Consider the following 22274-nt stretch of genomic DNA (forward strand, 5'->3'; position numbering starts at 1 on the left):
CAAAATAGCTCGAGTCGTAAAGGCAATACATTTCTAGAGTGTTTCCAGGACAGTTTTCTGAAACAATAATATGTTTTAGAACTGACAGGAAATATTAGAGTAGTAATGAGCCACAAATACCTAAAAATCTGACAGTAAGGGAGCATCTTGTGTACAGTCATGGAGTCATAGAGTTATACAGCACAGAGACAGACCCTTCGGCCCATCATGTCTGTGCTGGCCATCAAGCACCAATCTATTCTAACAGTGATGAAAATATGATAGAATTTGACATTACATTTGAGAAGGAGAAAGATTACGCACTAACCAAGGTTCTAAACTTAAGTAAGGCTGACTTAAAAGGAATAACATGTAAATTAAGCATGTTAAACCGGGATGAGCTCCGAACAGAAAAGCAGTGGGAGGTTTTCAAACACATATTTAATATAATAGAAGACAAATACATACCCTAAGAAAGCAAAACTGCCACTTGTACAATTAAGCAGCCATGGCCAACATGTGGGGCAGGATTTTGCCTTTTGGGCTGTGATATGTTTACACTGGGTTATTGGGTTTAATTTCAATATCAATGTAACTCCGAGCAATGCAGATATACTTGTGTTAAATAACCAATTGGTTTATTTAAAGCACATTAGCAATAACAAAAGGGCTTACAGATTTCGGCACATGTCTTGACAGCCTGTGTTCAGTGAGACCGATTCAAAATGACTCCCGGAAGCATCCAGGAAACTCCCACAATTCCACTCTTGCTCAGCAGCTCCACCTGGAAGCTCAAGCAATCAAATCTGATCAGTCAAACACTACAATAAAAGCAAAATACTGCAGATGCTGTAAATCTGAAATAAAAACAGAAAGTGCTGGAAATACTCAGTAGGCCAGGCAGCAACTGTGGTTGACAAGGCCCTCAACCGTGTCCGACCCATTTCCCACACTTCTGCCCTCAAACCTTCCCCTCCCTCCTAGAACTGCAACAGGGTTCCCCTTGTCCTCACTTTCCACCTCACCAGCCTCCACATCCAAAGGATCACCCTCCGCCATTTCCGCCACCTCCAGCGTGAAGTCACCACCAAGCACATCTTCCCTTCCCCTCCCCTGTCAGTTGTCCTCCATCACCCCCAAAACCTAATCCCTTTCCCACGTCACCTTCCCATGCAATCACAGGAGGTGTAATACCTGCCCTTTTACCTCCTCTCTCCTCACTATCCCAGGCCCCAACCATTCCTTCCTGGCGAAGCAGCAATTTACTTGTTCAAAAGTTCTCTTCCCCACCATCTCCACCGCCCACCACGCTCTTCATTTGCTTAAAACCTTATTCTTTTCTAACCTTTGCCAGTTCTGATGAAAGGTCACAGACCTGAAATGTTAACTCTGCTTCTCTCTCCACAGATGCTGCCAGACCTGATGAGTATTTCAAGCACTTTCTGTTTTTATTATAGTCAAACACTACAGGTTGGGACTCCGACCTTGGGGTCAAATGGGGTTTATGACCCCACACTGTGTGGGGAAACAGTCACCTGGCAGTGATTTTCCTCGAATTGGCCGATTAGTGGCCAGAGGGTGGGCTCGCCATCCAATTAATGTTGGCAGGCATGCTCTTGAAGCTGGATGGCCAATAGGAGGCCATCCAATGGCCTGCCAGTGAAGGTAAGAGAACGAGAGAGGGTGTCTCTACCTTGAGATACCCTCTCTGAAACTTTTAAAAGTTCTAAATTTTAAAAATGGTCTCCACAGCCCGGCCATCATTGTTGAAGTGTGAGGTGGGGGAGGGAACCCCCTCTATAGGGCAACCTGTGGTCATAGCTGTAACCAAGTAGACAGGGAGGGCCTCAAAGCCTACCTGGAACACCAGCCTGCCAGGTCTGCTGCTGATAGGCTGCCTCCAGGAAGCTGGCCTATTTCCAGAAACCTCGGGGGGCTGGGAGGCCGACTGAAAATGCCAATTGCAATCTGATAATCGGCCTCAAATGGCCATTAACTCCCCTTAACTTCACCGATTCGGCCTCTGGTACAATGGCCCGGGGGCAGGATGATGCCAGAAAAATGGCATGTCAGCCGGCGGTGGCCTCTAGACTCGCTCCCATATGGGGGCGAAAATCCTGCCCGTGAAGTAAGATGCTGTCTAGTGCTAATTGAAGTCACTTACATAAATGCAAGTGTTAATCTGGAGGACTGGGAGAAATCGAGAAAACAACAGAGGGACGCAAGGAAAATATTAAGCTGCAAAAAGAGAATATATATATATATATATATAAAATGAAAGTATCATAAAGACTGATAGTAAAACATTTTATAAATATATTAGGAATAAGAGTGACTAAATGAGATGTGGTCCTGTTAAAGACACATGCAATTTATACAGTACCAGATAACAAGGTAATGACAGATTTATTTCATAAATAGTTTGTTTTCACAGTAAAGAAAGAGGATAAAAAAGCAGTGATAGAAGGGAAATTGAAATAATTCAAGGGGGAGAAACATATTGTATTGAATCATAGAATCAGAAAACACAGGAGCAGGGCATTTGGCTCATTTTGCCTTTGCCGGTTGTTTGAGCGAGCCAGCCAATTAATATAAGGCAAGTCATGGCTGACTAATCTGAATTTTTTGAGGAGGTCTGCAGTAAGATGGACAAAGGGATGTACATGGATGTTAGCTATATGGATTTCCAGAGGGAACACAAAAGATTATTGGCAAAAATGAGAGCGCATGGAATTGGGGGTAGCCTTTTGAGGTGGGTTGGAAATTGGGTGGGAAGAAGGAAGCAGAGATTGGGGATATAATGTATATACTCAGATTGGCAGGATGTGACAAGTGGAGTTTCACAATAATCTGGTCTGGGGCTCAATTTCCACCATATTTATGAATGAGTTGGCTCAAGGAATAGAGTTGTATATTCATGCTTTTATGCGGCACCAAATTGGGAGGGCAGTAAACAGTTCATTTGGAAGCAGTAAATGGTAAAGGGGCATTGATTGATTAAGTAAGTGAGCAGATGGAGTTGAATGTGGACAAGTGTGAGGTCATCCATTTTGGATCTAAAAAAGATAAATTATAATGTTTTCCAAATGATGAGAAACTAGGAACTATAGGGGAGCCAAGAGATTTGAGGGGCCAAGTACACAAATCATTAAAAGCTGGTAGCCAGGTAAAGGTAGCAATAAAAAAAAAGCTATCTCAGGGGGCTGGATGACAAAAGGGATGAGTTCATGCTGCAGTTGTATGGAAACTTGGTCAGACCCCATCTGGATATTACATTTAGTCCTGGGCATTGCACCTGAGGAAGGATATAGTTGCCTTGGAGGAAGCGCTGAGCTTCCATAGACTTGACCTGTATTCGCTTGTGTTTAGAAGATCTGAGGGGTGATCAGACTGAGTTGTTTGAAATGTTATGTCAGGCAAACCCCACCAGCCAAGACTGAGGCACACATTATTTCGTCACATGAACGTTAAAACTTTGAAAATTGCAATCTCTGACTGGAAGGACATTTGCATAGTACCAGACAATGTGGAAACAAAGGGAGCCAGTCCCTGTTCCTCCAATACACAGAAGTGGTCAGACCAGTTTTGGTCACATGACTGACTGACTGTTGCAGAGTTTTTGAACTCCCAACAAAGGAATTGCCAGGGAGACAAAGCCGTGTGCTGATGGAGTAAAGATTTCTCCTGGAACTGAAGCAAGAATTACAGCCTCTCCTGTCTGCCTTCATCTCTTCCCATGGAACTGAACCTTGTGAAAACACATGAAACTAAAAGAGAGAAAGATTTCCTACGTGAAAAAGGTTTAAGACTAATACTGGGCCCCAATGCAATGCAAGACCATACCTTCAATCAAGGACTACAGTGAGCTCGAGGAACAGGAACAAGATATTGCCTCAAACTGTTCTACTTATCTTTTCTTCTGTTCTTTTCTGTTCCTATCTGTATGTTTATATTACGTGTGCATGCTAGTGTGAGCATGTCATATATCCATAGGCGTGAACCGTATGAGAGTTTAAGTTTAAGGTTCAATAAATTTCGTCTTTCAGCTTTAAACCAGAGAAAGCCCGTTTGTGCTCAGTTATAATTGGAAACTGTGAACAAGGATTCACAAAAAAGGGGAGGTCAAAACACAGTGGGCTGAATTTTACTAACCATTTGATGCTGCGGATCGTGGCACGTGGGCTGGTAAAATGCTATGGAGAGAGACCCGCGACGTTGAGAAAGGCCCGCCGCATATTACTGGTGGCGATGGGACTTCGGTGTGTCCCCCCTGCCGCATGGTGGCGGCACCACAATTAGCCAATGATAAAGAGTACTTACCTTTGCTGATTATGCAGACCACTGCCTCTCCACTGACACTTCCGGATTTTTCGCTGAACGGGCGGCTGTCATGTGCTGTCCCGTTCACGAATTGAAAAGCCGGCGGGTTCTCAGAGGCAGAAGTTGTCGCCAGCGAAGGTAAGTTCTGTTATTCAGGAGTTTCACTCTGCATTATGGAAGGGAGGGGATATTCAGGGGTCTGACTCTGCACTCTTAAAGAGAGGGGGTCTGGGATTACTGGAGGGAAAGCTGTGCTGGCATAAAGGGAGGTTCCGTGTACCATCCCTCCGTTAACAGTGTATGCTCTGTGTTTGTGAGGGGGCAATGGCACACTGGATACCCTGTGTGTGGGGAGGGTGCCAGAAAGGGCAGGAGCATTAAGGTGATGTGGATTATGGGGGCAATCAATTTAGCTGGTAGGATCTTAATGTGGTCATATTGTGCCACTCTGAGTGTTAGCCAAGATGGGCAATGCCATGGCACACCACATAGTTGATCCAGGAAAGCAGCTGATGTACTTGTCAACACCAATCCCTGCCCTGTTATGAACTTCGAATACATAAAGGGTTCAACTTTATTTATCACATGGAAATAGGTGTGGCTCATCCTACATTGTGTGATCTTCTGCACGTGAGGATCCGTATGCGCCAGAGGCAAAATCAACAGGCAGGTGTGATCCACGTAGAGGCCCCCGGTCGTGAGCAGCAGCCCCCATGGGGAGGTTGCCATTACGTTTGCTGTGCATCTACAGGCCCCACATGACATGCCGTCGGATGTCAGAACACCAGTGTTAGAGGCGATTGCGCATGTGGAGAGGGTGGTGACACGTCTCTGTGCCCTGCTCAAGGATAACCTGCAGCTCATGGGCTCCGGTGAACATCCCAAGCCTTTGTTCCTCATAGTGGCAGCGGTTCTCAAACCTGACGCCTCTGCAGCTTTTTAGGGGCCCACCAGAGACCTTTGTGAGGTCACACAGTCAGCAGTGCACCACTGCATCAGGGAGGTCACCAATGCCCTGCACCGGAGGGCCAGTGAGGATGTCTGCTTCAGGATGGACTCTCACAGCCAGGCTCAGAGGGTTATTGGTTCTGGCACCATTGCCAGAGAACCATAGGTTGTTATGTTCATAGACTGCACTCATGTGGCCATCAGGCCTCCCGCCAGGCTCCCACCTACAGACGTCACCATTAAAGGAGCCCTCTCAATCTAGGTGAAGCTGGTATGTGATCACCGCAGATGCTTGCAGTGAATGTGTGATCGCTTCTCAGGCAGCTGCCATGACACCTGGGTCTTGGGCCAATCCCAGTTGCCACTGCTGTTCACTGAACTGGCTCAGTTGGAGGGGTGGCTTCTTGGAGATAAGGGCTATCCTTTACAGACATGGCTCCCGACACCAGTGAGAGACTCGACCACTACTGCAGAGGAGAGATACAACGCCAGCCACTCAGCAACATGAAGCACCATTGAGCAGGAGATCAGCATGCTGAAAGAGCGTCTCCAATGCCTGGATGGATAGGGTGATGTCCTGTACTACGGGCCGAAAAGGCCAGCTCATTTCTTTGCTGCTCTGCACAACTACGCAACCAATAGGGGTCAGGCCTGGCATGATGAGGAGAGATGTCAACATGATTCCTCCTCGGACTATGAGGATGCTGAGGACCTGCAACATGAAAGACGCATGGGAGGGCAGATGGCACCCAGGCTGTGCACGCAGGGCTAGCAGTGAGCTAGTGATGTACGGAAGTGGCTTATCAGACAAAGGCTGTCTGCTCCATAGGAACCGACATGAGCTCTGCAAGCCGCACATCACCCTCGCTCACCTGCTGTGCACCAGTCCCCATCTGCAGCATCCCTCTGTAAACCATTAGAGGCAGCAGCTGACTGAGTCAATGTCCATGTCACTGAATCTGTGGAGGCGCTCATGAGTAATGGTGGCATGTTGATGATGTTATTGCATACGTTGGCTCTCCTGAAAGGCCAACGGTGCAAAGCGATGTGACATTGGCGCTCCATGCTGGCACACATCATTCACACAGAGAAAAGGACACACATGTTGGTGAGGAACATTTAGTGAAAGACATATTTACATTGCTGTGACACCCGTGCATTCCCATTTGTGTCAGTATGTTCTCTGTAAACCTCTGTAATACCTTTTATGGTCTATTTAAGTCTCACATCCTGGAACATGCAAATATACAATTATTCACCCAGGTGCGGCACGCCTACAAGAAGGAATGTTACACTTGAGTGGGAGAAGAGGATCGCAACTTCACAGGACACAGCAGGGTAAGTATGCGGCAGCAAAGTGGAAAGTGTTGGGGTCACTCAGCAGGTCAGGCAGCATCTGTGGAGAGAGAAGCAGAATTAACTTTCAGGTCTGTGAACTTGGACAAGTTAACTCTGCTTCTGTCTCCACAGATGCTGCCTGACCTGCTGGATTTCTGCAGCACTTTCTGTTTTGCTGCCAGATTGACAACAGCCCCACTCTTCAGCAGTCAGGTAAGTATTTCTTGGACAACTGGCAGGAAGCAGGTTCTGGGGCGATTAAAATAGGGTCCCAGCACCTGCAGCATAACTGTCAAAAACTCTCTCACTGCGCCGAATGTCCCGCCTCTCCCCACATAATATGGGGGGGGTGGGGGGGGGGGTGGGGGTGGGGGCGGCACGCAGCCTCTATGGAAATGAGCCCCCCCGATTTATCTCGCGGGGGCTCGGCAGCGGCTGGTAAATGCGGGCGTGCCGCCGATTTGAAAGTGCGACGCCGCAGAGCGCAGCACCCCAATAAAATTCAGCCCAGTGTGTTTAAAACTAAACCCTGTTACAATAAGACCTGGTAAAGACAGCAAGAGACCCCCCTAGACACATTGCTCACCGGGTCATAACAGTTAAAAGAATTGAATAGGGTAGATACGAAGAAACTATTTCCTCTGGTGGATGTATCAAGAACGAGGGAACATGCTGTTAAACATAGAGCTAGGCCATTATAGGAGGGAAATCAGGAATCATTTTCCCCCAAAAGGCTGTGGATGATGGGACTACCGGAGTTTTCAAGACTGAGATTGGTAGATTTTTGTTGGTGAATGGGATCAAGTGATACGGAGTTAAGGTGGGCAAATGGCATTGAGATATAAATTAGCCACAATCTAAATGAATGGCGGAATAAAATGACCCAGTCTCATTCCTGTGTTCTTAATTTTGATCAGTTCATCCTCAGATGAGGGAAGTATTGTAGCAGAACGATCGCTTAACTTCGTTTTTCAATGGGTTTTAATTGATATGAAACATGCATCGATCGTCTTGACCTCCTGGGATTTCTTGGATAAGCACAGATATTAGAAATAAAACAAGGCTTAAAAAGAGGCAGATGAGAAATCCAGAGCCAGTAACACTGAAGGAGATCAAGCCAAATATAGGAAATATGCAGATGAAGCAAGAAATTCGGAAGTGCGCAAGGTAAAGGATTTCATTAAAACAGAAAAGGTAAAACAAGTCAAAGAAAAGGTACATAAATGAAACAAAGTCATCTTAAGGAATGGTGGAGCTATTAAAGGAGGACTTTGTTTCAATTCCACGGATAATGGGATTGAAAGGTACAGGAGGAATAGATTGGATAAATATAAATAAGGAAGGAATACGGAAAAGTTGGTAGAACTCAAAGTGGAAAAGGCTTCAGACGTTGATGGTTTGTATCTTAGGATACTGAGGATGCAGAGAGGAATTAGCAAAGGCTTTGACTAGAATCTTAGGAAAGTCTACATCATATCAGTGTGAGTCATTCAAAGAGGAAATAGTGAGAGTCCAGAGCCAACATGTACCCATTCAGGTGAAGGTTAGGACTAACAGGTCCAGGGAACCCTAGATGTCAAGGGATATAGAACATTGGATCAGGAAAAAAAAGGAGGCTTATGGCAGATCCCAAGCACTGAAAACAGCGGCGGCACGAGAGGAGTATAGAAAGTGTAGGGTGGCACTTAAAAAAGTAATTAGGAGAGTGAAGAGGGGGCATGAAAAAACACTGGCGGGCAAGATAAAGGAAAATCCCAAGGCATTTTATAAGTATATTAAGGGTAAGAGGATAACCAGGGAAAGACTAGGACCCATTAGGGACCAACGTGGCAATCTTTGTGTGGAGCTGGAGGACATAGGTGAGGTTTTAAATGATTACTTTTCATCTGTGTTCACTATGGAGAAGGACAATGTAGGTGTCGAGATCAGGGAGGGGGATTGTGATATACTTGAACATATAAGCATTGAAAGGGAGGAAATATTAGCTGTTTTAGTGGGCTTAAAAGTGGATAAATCCTCAGGCCCAGATGAGATGTATCCCAGGCTGTTATGTGAGGCAAGGGAGGAGATAGCAGGGGTTCTGACACAAATTTTCAAATCCTCTCTGGCCACAGGAGAGGTGCCAGAGGACTGGAGGACAGCGAATGTGGTATCATTATTCAAGAAGGGTAGCAGGGAGACCAGGTAATTACAGGCCGGTGAGTCTAACATCAGTGGTTGGGAAACTATTGGAAAAAATTCTGAGGGACAGGATTAATCTCCACTTGGCGAGGCAGGGATTAATCAGCATGGCTTTGTTAGGGGGAGATCGTGTCTAACTAACTTGATTGAATTTTTCGAGGAGGTGACTAGATGTGTAGATGAGGGTAAAGCCGTAGATGTAGTATACTTGGATTTCATTAAGGCTTTATTTATTTATTGTTTATTTAGAGATACAGCACTGAAACAGGCCCTTCGGCCCACTGAGTCTGTGCCGACCAACAACCACCCATTTATACTAACCCTACATTGATCCCATATTCCCTACCACATCCCCACCATTCTCCTACCACCTACCCACACTAGGGGCAATTTACAATGGCCAATTTATCTATCAACCTGCAAGTCTTTGGCTGTGGGAGGAAACCGGAGCACCCGGCGGAAACACACGTGGTCACAGGGAGAACTTGTAAACTCCGCACAGGCAGTACAAACAAAGAACAAAGAACAAAGAACAGTACAGCACAGGAACAGGCCATTCGGCCCTCCAAGCCTGCACCGATCTTGATGCCTGCCTAAACTAACACCTTCTGCACTTCCGGGGTCCGTATCCCTCTATTCCCATCCTATTCATGTATTTGTCAAGATGTCTCTTAAACGTCGCTATCGTATCTGCTTCCACCACCTCCCCTGGCAGCAAGTTCCAGGCATCACCACCCTCTGTGTAAAGAACTTGCCTCGCACATCCCCTCTAAACTTTGCCCCTCACACCTTAAACCTATGTCCCCTAGTAACTGACTCTTCCACCCTGGGAAAAAGCTTCTGACTATCCACTCTGTCCATGCCGCTCATAACTTTGTAAACCTCTATCATGTCGCCCCTCCACCTCCGTTGTTCCAGTGAAAACAATCCGTGTTTTTCCAACCTCTCCTCATAGCTAATGCCCTCCAGACCAGGCAACATCCTGGTAAACCTCCTCTGTACCCTCTCCAAACCCTCCACGTCCTTCTGGTAGTGTGGCAACCAGAATTGCACGCAATATTCTAAGTACCCAGAGCTGAACCCGGGTCGCTGGAGCTGTGAGGCTGCGGTACTAACCACTGCGCCGCCCCGTGGGAGATTGGTTAAGAAGGTAAGAGCCCATGGGATCCAGGGCAATTTGGTAAATTGGATCCAAAATTGGCTCAGTGGCAGGAGACAGAGGGTGATGGTCGAGGGCTGTTTTGCGATTGGAAGCCTGTGACCAGTGGTGTACCACAGGGATCGGTGCTGGGACCCTTGCTGTTTGTAGTGTACATTAATGACTTAGACGTGAATATAGGGGGTATGATCAGTAAGTTCACAGATGACACGAAAATTGGTGGTGATGTAAATAGTGGGGAGGAAAGCCTTAGATTACAGGGAGATATAGAGGAGCTGGTAAGATGGGCAGTGGCAAATGGAATTTAATCCTGAAAAGTGTGAAGTCATGCATTTTGGGAGGACTAACAAGGCAAGGGAATGCACAATGGATTGTAGGACCCTAGGAAGTACAGAAGGTCAGAGGGACCTTGGTGTACTTGTCCATAGATCACTGAAGGCAGCAGCACAGGTAGATAAGGTGGTTAGGAAGGCATATGGGATACTTGCCTTTATTAGCCGAGGCATCGAATATAAGAGCAGGGAGGTTATGATGGAGCTGTATAAAATGCTAGTTAGGCCACAGCTGGAGTACTGTGTACAGTTCTGGTCACCACACTATAGGAAGGATGTGATTTCACTGGAGAGGGCGCAGAGGAGATTCACCAGGATGTTAAAAACAAGAAATGCTGGAACCACTCAGCAGGTCTGGCAGCATCTGTGGAAAGAAAAGCAGAGTTAACATTTCGGGTCAGCGACCCTTCTTCGGAACCCGAAAACGTTGCTGACCCGAAACGTTAACTCTGCTTCGCTTTCCACAGATGCTGCCAGACCTGCTGAGTGGTTCCAGCATTTCTTGTTTTTATTTCAGATTTCCAGCATCTGCAGTATTTTGCTTTTAATTCACCAGGATGTTGTCTGGGCTGGAGCATTTCAGCTATGAAGAGAGACTGAAAAGGCTAGGGTTGTTTTCCTTAGAGCAGAGAAGGCTGAGGGGGGACGTGATTGAGGTGTACAAAAGTATGAGGGGCATTGATAGGTTAGATAGGAGGAAACTTTATCCCTTAGCGGAGGGGTCAAGAACCAGGGGGCATAGATTTAGGGGAGATTTGCGGAAACATTTTTTCACCCAGAGGGTGGTTGGAATCTGGAACACACTGCCTGAAGAGGTGGTGGAGGCAGGAACCCTCACAACATTTAAGAAGTATTTAGATGACCACTTAAAATGCCATAACATACAGGGCTACGGGCCAAATGCAGGAATATGGGATTAGAATAGTTGGGTGCTGTATGGCCAGCACAGACACGATGGGCCGAAGGGTTTCTGTGTTGTATAACTCTATGACTCTATAACATTCTTGGATATGGAAAATGTGCCAGAGGACTGGAGTGTTGTCAATGTAACACCTCTGTCCAAAAAAAAGAGAAACTAGGGCCAGAATTTTACCTCTCCCGTGGGTCCGTGGTCCGGGAGATGGAAGCAGATGCTGAAGACGCTCCCACTCCGCACACAGCTGCCACTCTGATCGAGTGCTAAGTGTCCAATTAGGGTCTCAGTGGCGGATTAATGGTTGAAAAGGGCGCGTTGAGGTGGGAGGGTGAGCACAGCCGGGGAGGGGCTAGACCCGGAAGGAGGTGCCAAAAGCCGTTTAGAAGGGCTTTCAGCACCCTCAGTGGCTCTGAGAGGGCTACTTACATCAAGGAGGAGGGTGGGAGGAACTGGAGCTGAGCATAAGGAATATTCCTGGCTGAGAGAGAAAGGAGTATCATTGCAATTAACGGGACGACCCATTCAATCACCATAAATCTACCAGAGACCTTGGAGGACCAGAACCCGCTTGCAGCAATGGCAGAAAGAGACAACTGCATGGCTCCAAGGTTCTCAGATGACTCCCTGCATGTCCTCCTTGTGGTGGCTGAGGCAAGGTGGGATGTCCTCTTCCCAGCAGACAGAAGGAGGAGGCCTCCCCAGGTCACCGAGAAGACATGGTTGGAGGTTGCGGAGAAGGTCAGCAACTGTAGGGTTGTGAGGAGAACTGGCTCCAGTGCCACAAGCTGGTCAATGACCTTCTGCACTCTGCCCGGGTAAAGATCATGTCGCAGTCATCACAGCTTTGAACTAATACGGGAGGTTCACTGGGTGTTGATGCTACAAAGTCAAAGCCATCCACCAGGAGTGATTGACTGCAGCCCTGTCACCAGCCGGGTGCTGGACACATCTGATAAGCACAATGGTCCAGAAATGTATCAACCGTACACTTCAATGTCATTGGTTACAGATGCAACATTCAGCACAAGGGATGAGTTGGTGCTCCTTCAAGTCACAGGTGAAGAGGGCACAGAATGCCCGAGAGAGAACCCGGACCAGTGGTGGTGTCGCCAACCTCACAGTTCTCACCAGTGTGGAGGAGGAGGCATTGCTGCTTGCAGGGGAGGACGGAGGATGGTCAGTAGCCGATGGTGAGGTCGGTGCACCTGGCCAGGGGGGTGAGTTCCCCGGAGTGTGATCGGGGTGGGGGCCGGGGTAGTGGCTCAAACAATGAAGGTTACTCGCGAGTTCAAACTCACACACCTGTGGCCACAATGCAGCCAATGACAAGTCCTTCAGTCCGGAGTGTCACTCACACCTGATCATTGTTTCCCCCTGCAGGTGAAACACAGCAGTGGCCAGGCAGCGTCTCCGGGTATCATCCATCCACCTCTGAGGAGGAGGAGGGGACCTCAGAGGGTGCAGTGTCACATCCTCGCTCTGCACCGAGCACCAGCTCAGAGACAGTCACCTCGATTGGGCTGGTTGCATTTTCGGATTCGTGCTCACAACCTGGTGCCAGCACCACACGAGTGCCGGAGCAGCTGCCAGAGGCAGTATTGGCCGATGCCTGTGACACTGGGAGGACTGTGGGAGACCAGACCGGTGCTGAGCCCCATGCTAATGATGAGCCTCTGAGGATCTCCGTTCAGCGAGAGATGCTGCAGGTGCAGTGTGAGGTGCGTGGAGATCTGGCGGAGTTACCGGAGACATTGTGTGCTCTGGCTCGGAATTTGCAGATCTCCATCCAGACCATGAGTAACACAGTCATAGAAACATAGAAAATAGGAGCAGGAGTAGGCCATTCGGCCCTTCGAGCCTGCTCCGCCATTCATTATGATCATGGCTGATCATCTAACTCAGTAACATGTTCCCGCTTTCGCCCTATACCCTTTGATCCCTTTAGACCCAAGAGCTATATCTAACTCCTTCTTGAAAACATACGATGTTTTGGCCTCAACTGCTTTCTGTGGTAGCGAATTCCACAGGCTCACCACTCTCTGGGTGAAGAAATTTCTCCTCATCTCAGTCCTGAAAGGTTTACCCTGTGTCCTTAGACTATGACCCCTGGCTCTGGACTCCCCCACCATCGGGAACATTCTTCTTGCATCTACCCTGTCAAGTCCTGTTAGAATTTTATAGGTTTCTATGAGATCCCCCCTCACTCTTCTGAACTCCAGCAAATATAATGCTAACCGACTCAATCTCTCCTCATGTGTCAGTCCTGCCATCCCAGGAATCAGTCTGGTAAACCTTCGCTGCACTCCCTCTATAGCAAGAACATCCTTCCTCAGATAAGGAGACCAAAATTGCACACAATATTCCAGGTGTGGCCTCACCAAGGCCCTGTATAATTGCAGCAAGACATCCCTGCTCCTGTACTTGAATCCTCTCGCTATGAAGGCCAACATACCATTTGCCTTTTTTTACCGCCTGTTGCACCTGCATGCCTACCTTCAGCGACTGGTGTACGAGAACACCCAGGTCTCGCTGCATATTCCCCTCTCTCAGTTGATAGCCGTTCAGATAATAATCTGCCTTCCTGTTTTTGCTACCAAAGTGGATAACCTCACATTTATCCACATTATACTGCATCTGCCATGCATTTGACCACTCACTCAACTTGTCCAAATCACCCTGAAGCCTCTCTGCATCCTCCTCACAACTCACCCTCCCACCTAATTTTGTGTCATCTGTGCGAATGGCCTCCTCCATTAACAGATTGACAGCTGCAGTGGAGGGCCCGATCCTGGAGGCCATCCAAAGCCTGCCGGAGGTACGCAGAGTCAGTGAGCTCTATGCAGCAGTGCCTCAGTGAGCTGTCGACGAGGCTCCTGCCTCAGAGGTCACCCCTCTGAGGTCAGGGATAGCAGAAATCACACTGTACCCTCCCAATATCTCAAACCGCAGATAACACACGAACAGACCATGAGAAATCAGTAATACATACCATCTTTATTAAGAAATTGAATCGAAGATTAAAGCGAAAAAGCGACAGCAGATATCACTAGACTATAATACAGAAAAGTTCTGCAAAACAATCTTGTAGTTACAGACCCATCAATCTAATTAGGTATCCAAGGCACCAGATGGTTTCCCAGGTGAGGTAGGGATGGAGGGGTTGGTGGTGAGATGCAGAGGATGAGGTGTGGCATTTGAGTATGGAGCTGGGAGGTGGAGGGCAGAGCAGGAGGGAGATGGCTCAGGGCTTCAGTTCACCTGTTAGGGTAGGAGGGCCCGCACCCCCCTCCCCTCCAAGAGCTCCTGGCCAATCGGATGGCTGCCAGCTTTTCAGTCCCAGCAGTGCCACCAGGAGCGATGGTCATTCAGATAATAATGAGCAGGGCAGGAACAGCCACAATGCAGGAGGCCCCGGAACTAAGGTAAGTTGGGTCAGGCTTGCTGGGGCCAATCAGGCAGGCCCTGGTGAGGGTGTGGGGTGTGGGTGGTTGTTGGAAGGGAGTGTGGGATTGATTGTCTTTCAGTGGGGTGGAACCTGCCAGCACGAGGGCCCTCTGAGGGCCACAGGGTACCTGATCAGGAGAGCCCTCCCAATGAGCCCACAAGGTGCCTGGCAGCCTCACCACGTGGCGAAGTTCCCACCTGCTGCTGCTAAAATATCAGCAGCGGCGGGAAGAGGCCCTTAAGTGGACAATGGCCACTTAAGGGCCTCAATTGGCCTGAGGGAGGGAGGGTGGTCCACCACCTACCCCGCAGCTGGTAAAATGCTGGGGGTGGCAGGAAGGCAACAGGCACACCACCCCCTGCCATCTGACCCAATTATATGCCCTCCCGCCTCCCAGCATGCTCCCTGGGGCCCAGTAAAATCCCAGCCTCTGAATACTGAAGGGAATGGGAACTGTTGAAAACTCATTCCATATCTTAAAGGAAGAGGACACACATCACGGTTTCCAAACAGCACTGCAAGTTTGACATTCCCAGAGCAGCTTCCAATGGGCCTGGCCAGGAGGGATATGAGGAAGCAAGACACACAGGAGTACAAAGCTGCACTAAAAACTTTCAACATTCTGAAAAATTGGATATGGTTCACCATGGTACAGGACAATAGGGATATTCTACCTTGTGGGTCTTCACATTACTGGCTAATATAAAATGGCAGAACAAAGTGTGTCGAGTCGGCTTTAGGACAGTTGCAGACAGGAGAGAGAGGGTGGGAGGGAGAGCCCCAGCCACACACCCACCATACCAATATCAGCTCAGGGCTGATTGCCCAGTGTACATGGACAAAATGTTGAAAAATAGTTTCACTTTCTACTTTGCACTGACTGTAACATTCAGGAAAATAATCATTGTGCTGACTTTTCACAGATCCAGTGTAGCTGATTACCACACGGCATATCATTCCACTTTCCAGAACCGAGCACCACTGCACAGTCTTCATTGTTGGAATTATTGGGCTCCCCCTGATTCCAAAACCTAAACACAAAAACATGATGAGAATAAAATTCTTTATAAGAATTCCCACTTCAAGTTGAAACTCAACAATTAACCAGGTCATGATGTCCCAGTGAGAGTCAGGTGGAGCTGTTTAACTGCAGTGTAGTAATGTAACCAGAGATCATTCAGCATCTGTTTGAGAGAAACCTGTTAGAATTGACAGATCCATGGTCGTTCAGTAAACTTGTATTTTTCTTGCGAATAAAGGGTTCATTTTAAAATTGCACGTTTTGCTGGCAGTGTTTGCTGGAAGCTGTGCACATCAGAAAATGGGCACAGAGTCTGTAATGTTCCATTAATGTGCTGATAAGCAGCACTGATAACAAAGAATCTCAGCAATAACATGCTCCTGTAAACTGCTCCTTAAATCCTACTCCACTGTTAAATATCAAGCAGTGATTTTTAATTTGAAATATTGCTTTGCCAGATGTGTGGAAGCTGAAGAATTGACGGACGGAGGGTGAGTTCTATTCCTCCACATAGAACATGCCGGAATGGGACAGACTGGCACTGATTCAGGGGCAAAACATTAGACTTGGTGACATTGTCAGCTTGGTGGAGTGTCCCATGTGACCAACCACAGACTCAGCTGACAGAAAAAGGCAGTCTGCCCAGGGCAGCATTATGCTTTCCCAGAACTGGTACAACACATGGAATAGTCACCACACTCTGTGAGGGGGAGGGAAGGCGATGGTGGAGGAGAGTGTGAGAGTGGGAGGGGGCAATGGAGAAGGGGAAATTGAGGAGTAGTGAGGGGGATGGTGGAGGAGGTTGTGAGAGTGGCAGGGGGCAATGGAGAAGGGGAAATCGAGGAGTAGAGGCAATGGGTAAGGCGGTAATAGAGAGGGAGGGTGCGATGGAGAGGGGGCAATCGAGAGGGAGAGGCGATAGAGGTGGGGATGATGGAGAGGGAGTAGGCAATATGGATTGAGTGCAAAGGGTGATGGAGAGAGAGAGTGCATATGGAAAAGGATAAGTGATGAGGGGGGAAGCGGTCATCAGTAGGAGAGTGGGGTGTAATAGAAAGGAGAGAAGTTGTGTCCCAAAGTTGGGTCACCTTAGAGTTGTGTGTGATTGATCACATGATATTTCTTTACCACATCTGCAGCATTAATTTGACACACGTAAACTGCCAACATCATTAAACTTTGTCAATTATACTGACATCACCCTTTGAAATCACAACATTTTGAGATTTTGGGTCATTTGAAGGGGTTTATGGGAAGACAGGAGGACAGTGGAATTGCTCTTACACAGCTGACACAAGCATAATGGTGATAGTGTAAAATGGACAATTGTGCAAACGCGGGATATTGTCAGGACCCATAGCCATTTGCAAGTATCCAGTGCCTTCAGCCATTCCTTGATGTCACGTGAAGTATCAACATCCTGGGGGTTACCATTGACCAGAAACTGAACTGGAGTAGCCATATCAATACCGTGGCTACAAGAGGAGGTCAGAGGCTCGGAATCCTGCAGCCAGTAACTCACCTCCTGACTCCCCAAAGCCTGTCCACCATCAACAAGGCACAGGTCAGGAGTGTGATGGAATACTCTCCACTCGCCTGCATGTGTGCAGCTCCAACAACACTCAAGAAGTTCAACACCATCCAGAACAAAGCAGCCCACTTGATTGGCACCCCAGTCACCAACATTCACTCCTTCCGCCACCGACACACAGTGGCAGCTGTGTGTACCATCTACAAGATGGACTGGAGCAACTCACCAAGGCTACTCTGCCAGCACCTTCCAAACTCACAACCTCTCCCACCTAGAAGGACAAGGCCAGCAGATACATGGGAACACCACCAACTGCACGTTCCCCTCCAAGCCACACAACATCCTGACTTGGAACTATTTTGTCGTTCCTTCACTGTCACTGGGTCAAAATCCAGGAACTACCTTCCTAACCGCACTGTGGGTGTACCTACCCCACATGGACTGCAGTGGTTCAAGAAGGCAGCTTGAAAACAAATCCAGCTTCCTGTTTAATGTTCAGTGTCACTGATATTGTCCAGAATGTGCAACTGAAAAGAGAACTCACTTTACAGAGGAAGTATAATCCGTTCCATCCACCCAGCGCCAGTCACCTTCAGAGATCGAATCACTGAGGCCAATCCAGGAACGTTTTGCAATCAATGTTCCAATAAATGCCTGTCATGTAAATAAAGTGTCACGACTGTATATGGAGCAATATAGATTTTCACAATATTAGTGACAAACTCTCCAGTTGACAATCTTCTGTCTGAGGCCTTTACCCATTTATTTTAAACCAGCTTCCCTCCCAAATGAATATTGGACAGAGGAATGTGTGATGATTGCAGTTTCAGCTTGGCTCAGTTGCACTTTTGACTGAGTCAGAAGATCAAGAGTTCAAACCCCCGCCAGGACTTTAGTGCATGTTCTAAGATGAGACTTCAATTCGACAGTGAGAACGTGCTGCCTTTTGGATGAGACATTATTGTAGTTGTTACTGTATTCGTAATCCAGAGATTTTGAGATCAAATCCCTCTATAGTAGTTTGAGAATTGGAATTCAGTTTAAAAGATCTTGAAATAAAACATTAGCATCAGTAAAAGTGATTATGAAATTGTCGGATGTTATAGGTTTAGGGTTAGTTATCACATCCTTTAGAATAGATTTTCCCTACTATGATGTCAAATTAACAGTTCTGTAGTTGCCTGCTTTCTCTCTCCCTCCTTTCTTAAATGCTGGGGTTACATTTGCCACTTTCCAGTCAACAGAAATCATTCCAGAATCAATAGAATTTTGAAAGATAACCACCAACGCATCCACTATCTCTTTAGCCACCTCTTTCAACACTCTGGGATGCAGGTCATCTGGTCCAGGGCATTTGTCAACCTTCAACCCAGTTAACTTTTCGAGTGCTACCTCTTTATTAATACTAATTTCGTTCAGTTCCTCATTTTCACAAGTTCCTTGGTTCACTCGTATTTCTGGGACATTTTCTGTATCTTCCTCCGTGAAGAGAGACACAAGGTAATTTTTAGTTTCTCTGCCATTTCCCTGTTCTCCATTATAAATTCTCCTGTCTCCGCCAGTAATGGAGCCATATTTGTCCTTGCTAATCTTTTCTTTTTCACATACCTAAAGAAGCTTTTACTGTCCACCGTTATGTTTCTTGCTAGCTTGCATTCATATTCCCTTTTCCCTTTTTTAGTTTCTTCATTATCTGTTGCTGGATTCTAAATTGCTCCCAATCCTCGGACTTACTACTTTTCCTGACAATCATATAACCCACTTCCTTTGATCAAATGCAATGTTTAACTACTTTAGCCATGGTTGATTTATGTTGGGTTTTTGTGTCTTACAGGAATGCATATTTGTTGCAGACCATGCAATATTTATTTAAATACTAGCCATTGCCTGTCTACTGTCAAATCTTTTCGTGTATTTTCCAAATCCACCATAGCCAACTTGCCCCTCTTACCTTTGTAGTTTCCTTTGTTCAGATTTCACTTTCAAAGTTAATGTAAAAATCTATCATATTATGGTCACTATTTAGGGGCGGCACAGTGGCGCAGTGGTTAGCACCGCAGCCTCACAGCTCCAGGGACCCGGGTTCGATTCTGGGTACTGCCTGTGCGGAGTTTGCAAGTTCTCCCTGTGTCTGCGTGGGTTTCCTCCGGGTGCTCCGGTTTCCTCCCACATGCCAAAGACTTGCAGGTTGATAGGTTAATTGGCCATTATAAATTGCCCCTAGTATAGGTAGGTGGCAGGAAAATATATAGGGACAGGTGGGGATGTGGTAGGAATATGGGATTAGTGTAGGATTAGTATAAATGGGTGGCTGATGGTCGGCACAGACTCGGTGGGCCGAAGGGCCTGTTTCAGTGCTGTATCTCTAAACTAAAACTAAATTTCCCAAAGGCTCCTTTACAGAAAGGTTATTAATTAGCCTTTTCTCATTACATAATACTAAATCTAAAATAGCCCGATTCCTAGTGGGTTCTTAAATGTGTTTTTTTACTTCTTTGGCCTCCTTGTCTCGAGAGACAATGGGTAAGCGCCTGGAGGTGGTCAGTGGTGTGTGGAGCAGCGCCTGGAGTGGCTATAAAGGCCAATTCTAGAGTGACAGGCTCTTCCACAGGTGCTGCAGAAAAATTTGTTTGTCGGGGCTGTTACACAGTTGGCTCTCTCCTTGCGCCACTGTCTTTTTTCCTGCCAACTGCTAAGTCTCTTCGACTTGCCACACTTTAGCCCCGCCTTTATGGCTGCCCGCCAGCTCTGGCGAACGCTGGCAACTGACTCCCACGACTTGTGATCAATGTCAAATGTACTGCGCCAGAAACCCATCTCGCACACATTCCAGGAATTCATCCTCCACGGCATTCCTGCTGATTAGATTTACCCAGTCTATAGATAAATTTAATTTGCCCATTATTACTGTATTACCCATGTTAAATGCACCTCTAATTTCCTGATTTATACCATTTGGTGGTCTGTAAACAACTCCCACCAATGTTTGCTGCCCATTGCAGTTTCTTAGCTCCACCCAAATTGATTGTACATCTTGATCCTTCGATCTAAGAACCTCTCTCACTAATGAACTGATCTTGTCCCTTATTAAGAGTGCTAACCCACCTCCTTTTCCTTTTTGACTATCATTCCTAAATGATGAATATCATTGAATATTCAGTCCCAGTCTTGGTCACCCTGCAACCACGTCTCTGTAATGGCAGTTCAATCATACCCATTTATCTCTATTTGTGCCTTCAAATCAACTACCTTCTTGCAAATGCTATGTGCATTCAGATAGAGTGCCCTTAACTTTCTCTTTTTAACATTATTCCTTATTCTAATCCTGTTTGATGTTTTCCTTCAGTTCGTCTGAGTTCTAATTTTGCTCACTATTTTTCTATATCCTGTTACCAATTTTGCTTTCTTCCGAGCTTCGCTTCTTACCACTCTCAGATTATCAATTCCCTTATTTCTATATTGCTCTCCTGCCTTCTCCTCTCTCTCTAAATTATCACATCTTCTTTCACTTGATCCCTCACCTCCACTATTTAGTTTAAAGTGGCGCAGTGGTTAGCACCGCAGCCTCACAGCTCCAGCGACCCGGGTTCAATTCTGGGTACTGCCTGTGTGGAGTTTGCAAGTTCTCCCTGTGTCTGTGTGGGTTTCCTCCGGGTGCTCCGGTTTCGTCCCACAAGCCAAAGACTTGCAAGTTGATAGGTAAATTGGCCATTAGCAATTGCCCCTAGTATAGGTAGGTGGTAGGGAAATATAGGGACAGGTGGGGAAGTGGTAGGAATATAGAATTAGTGTAGGAGTAGTATAAAATGGGTGGTTGATGGTCGGCACAGACTCGGTGGGCCAAAGGGCCTGTTTCAGTGCTGTATCTCTAAACTAAACTAAACTAAAGCCCTCTCGACCATCCTAGTTATACAACTCGCCAGAACACTGGTCCCGGCACGATTCAGGTGAAGACTATCCCAACAGTACAGCTCCCATTTTCCCCAGTACTGGTACCAGTGCCCCATGAAACCCATTTCTCCCACATCAATCTTTGAGGCATGCATTTAACTGTCTAATCTTATTTACCCTATGTCAATTTGCTCGTGGCTCAGGTAATAATCCAGAGATTCTACTTTTTAATTCAGCCCCTAACTGCTCGTATGCAGAACCTCTTTCCTAGTCCTATCTATGTCGGGGATCAGAGGGCATCGAGCAGCTGAATGTACGCTGTCAGGGGAATGAAGTACAATGTTTTCATTCTAAGGCAGCAGAAGGAAGAATCATGGTTTGGAATCCCAGAGATGCTGTGTGGTCAGAGATTATAACAACAATTAAAAAGCAATTAGAAAAATATTTGAACAGGAATAGAAAAGCATTTGATGAAAGGGCAGGGTATTTGTTTGGAGTAGATCGAGTTGAAGGGATAGTATCAGCGGAGGAATGAGAGCTGAATGGCCTTTGTCTCTGTCCTTCAGCTTTTATATCACCACTGAACATGCTGACAAATGATCAGCCATTGGTGAATTGGAAATTATAATGATCTCCTACCTGTTCCACAGCACTGTTGATGACAACCAGATTGGCGTCCATTGATGCACAGGATTTCTGGGCATCTGCCCAGTCTTTTTTGTTTGGTGAAAAGTAATAACAGTTTTGCCAGAACCAGATCCATTGGTCAGGACACTGGAAATGAGGCAGATCTGGAAAGACATTTGAATAAATGTTAGAGGCAGCTGGGACACTCACAAACTTCCTTATTCACCGAGTTTTTACCCAGCATTGTAAAGCTGTTGGTTACAGACCATCAAGTGTCTGACCCCAGGAGTTATCCAACTCAGAATCTCACACTCCAGGGTCTAGTAATTGGATCTGGCCTGAACCAGACATAATTCCAATGTGGCAAACTGCATGTGGATAAAAAGGACCATGGGAAATCAGTCTGCTGGGCCTAATGATTTATTGCCAGTAGACTTCAGACCCCAGTCATAATCCCAGAGGCAGCTCCACAGACCCAGGTGCCAAACTCCAGAGCCAGCTCAATGGACCCAGGAGCCAGCAAGATCATCTGGCAGGACAGACGTTCCGATATCAATGTCCTCTCTCAGGTTAACATCCTCAGTAT

At 46.8% G+C, this 22274-nt stretch overlaps 1 protein-coding gene across 1 annotated transcript; it reads right to left on the bottom strand.

Annotated features, from left to right (window-relative positions):
• Positions 1–14148: 14148 nt before the first annotated feature.
• LOC137355534 (hepatic lectin-like) lies at positions 14149–21834 on the bottom strand. Its single transcript, XM_068020778.1, has 3 exons — positions 21701–21834; positions 17715–17824; positions 14149–15649 (listed from the first exon to the last, which is right to left on the bottom strand). Exons 1-3 carry the CDS (start codon positions 21740–21742, stop codon positions 15520–15522), a joined length of 282 nt encoding a protein of 93 aa, XP_067876879.1. The 5' UTR covers positions 21743–21834; the 3' UTR covers positions 14149–15519.
• Between the last annotated feature and the right edge of the window lie 440 nt (positions 21835–22274).

Source organism: Heterodontus francisci, chromosome 43 (genome assembly GCF_036365525.1).
Source record: "Heterodontus francisci isolate sHetFra1 chromosome 43, sHetFra1.hap1, whole genome shotgun sequence".
Lineage (NCBI taxonomy): Eukaryota > Metazoa > Chordata > Chondrichthyes > Heterodontiformes > Heterodontidae > Heterodontus > Heterodontus francisci.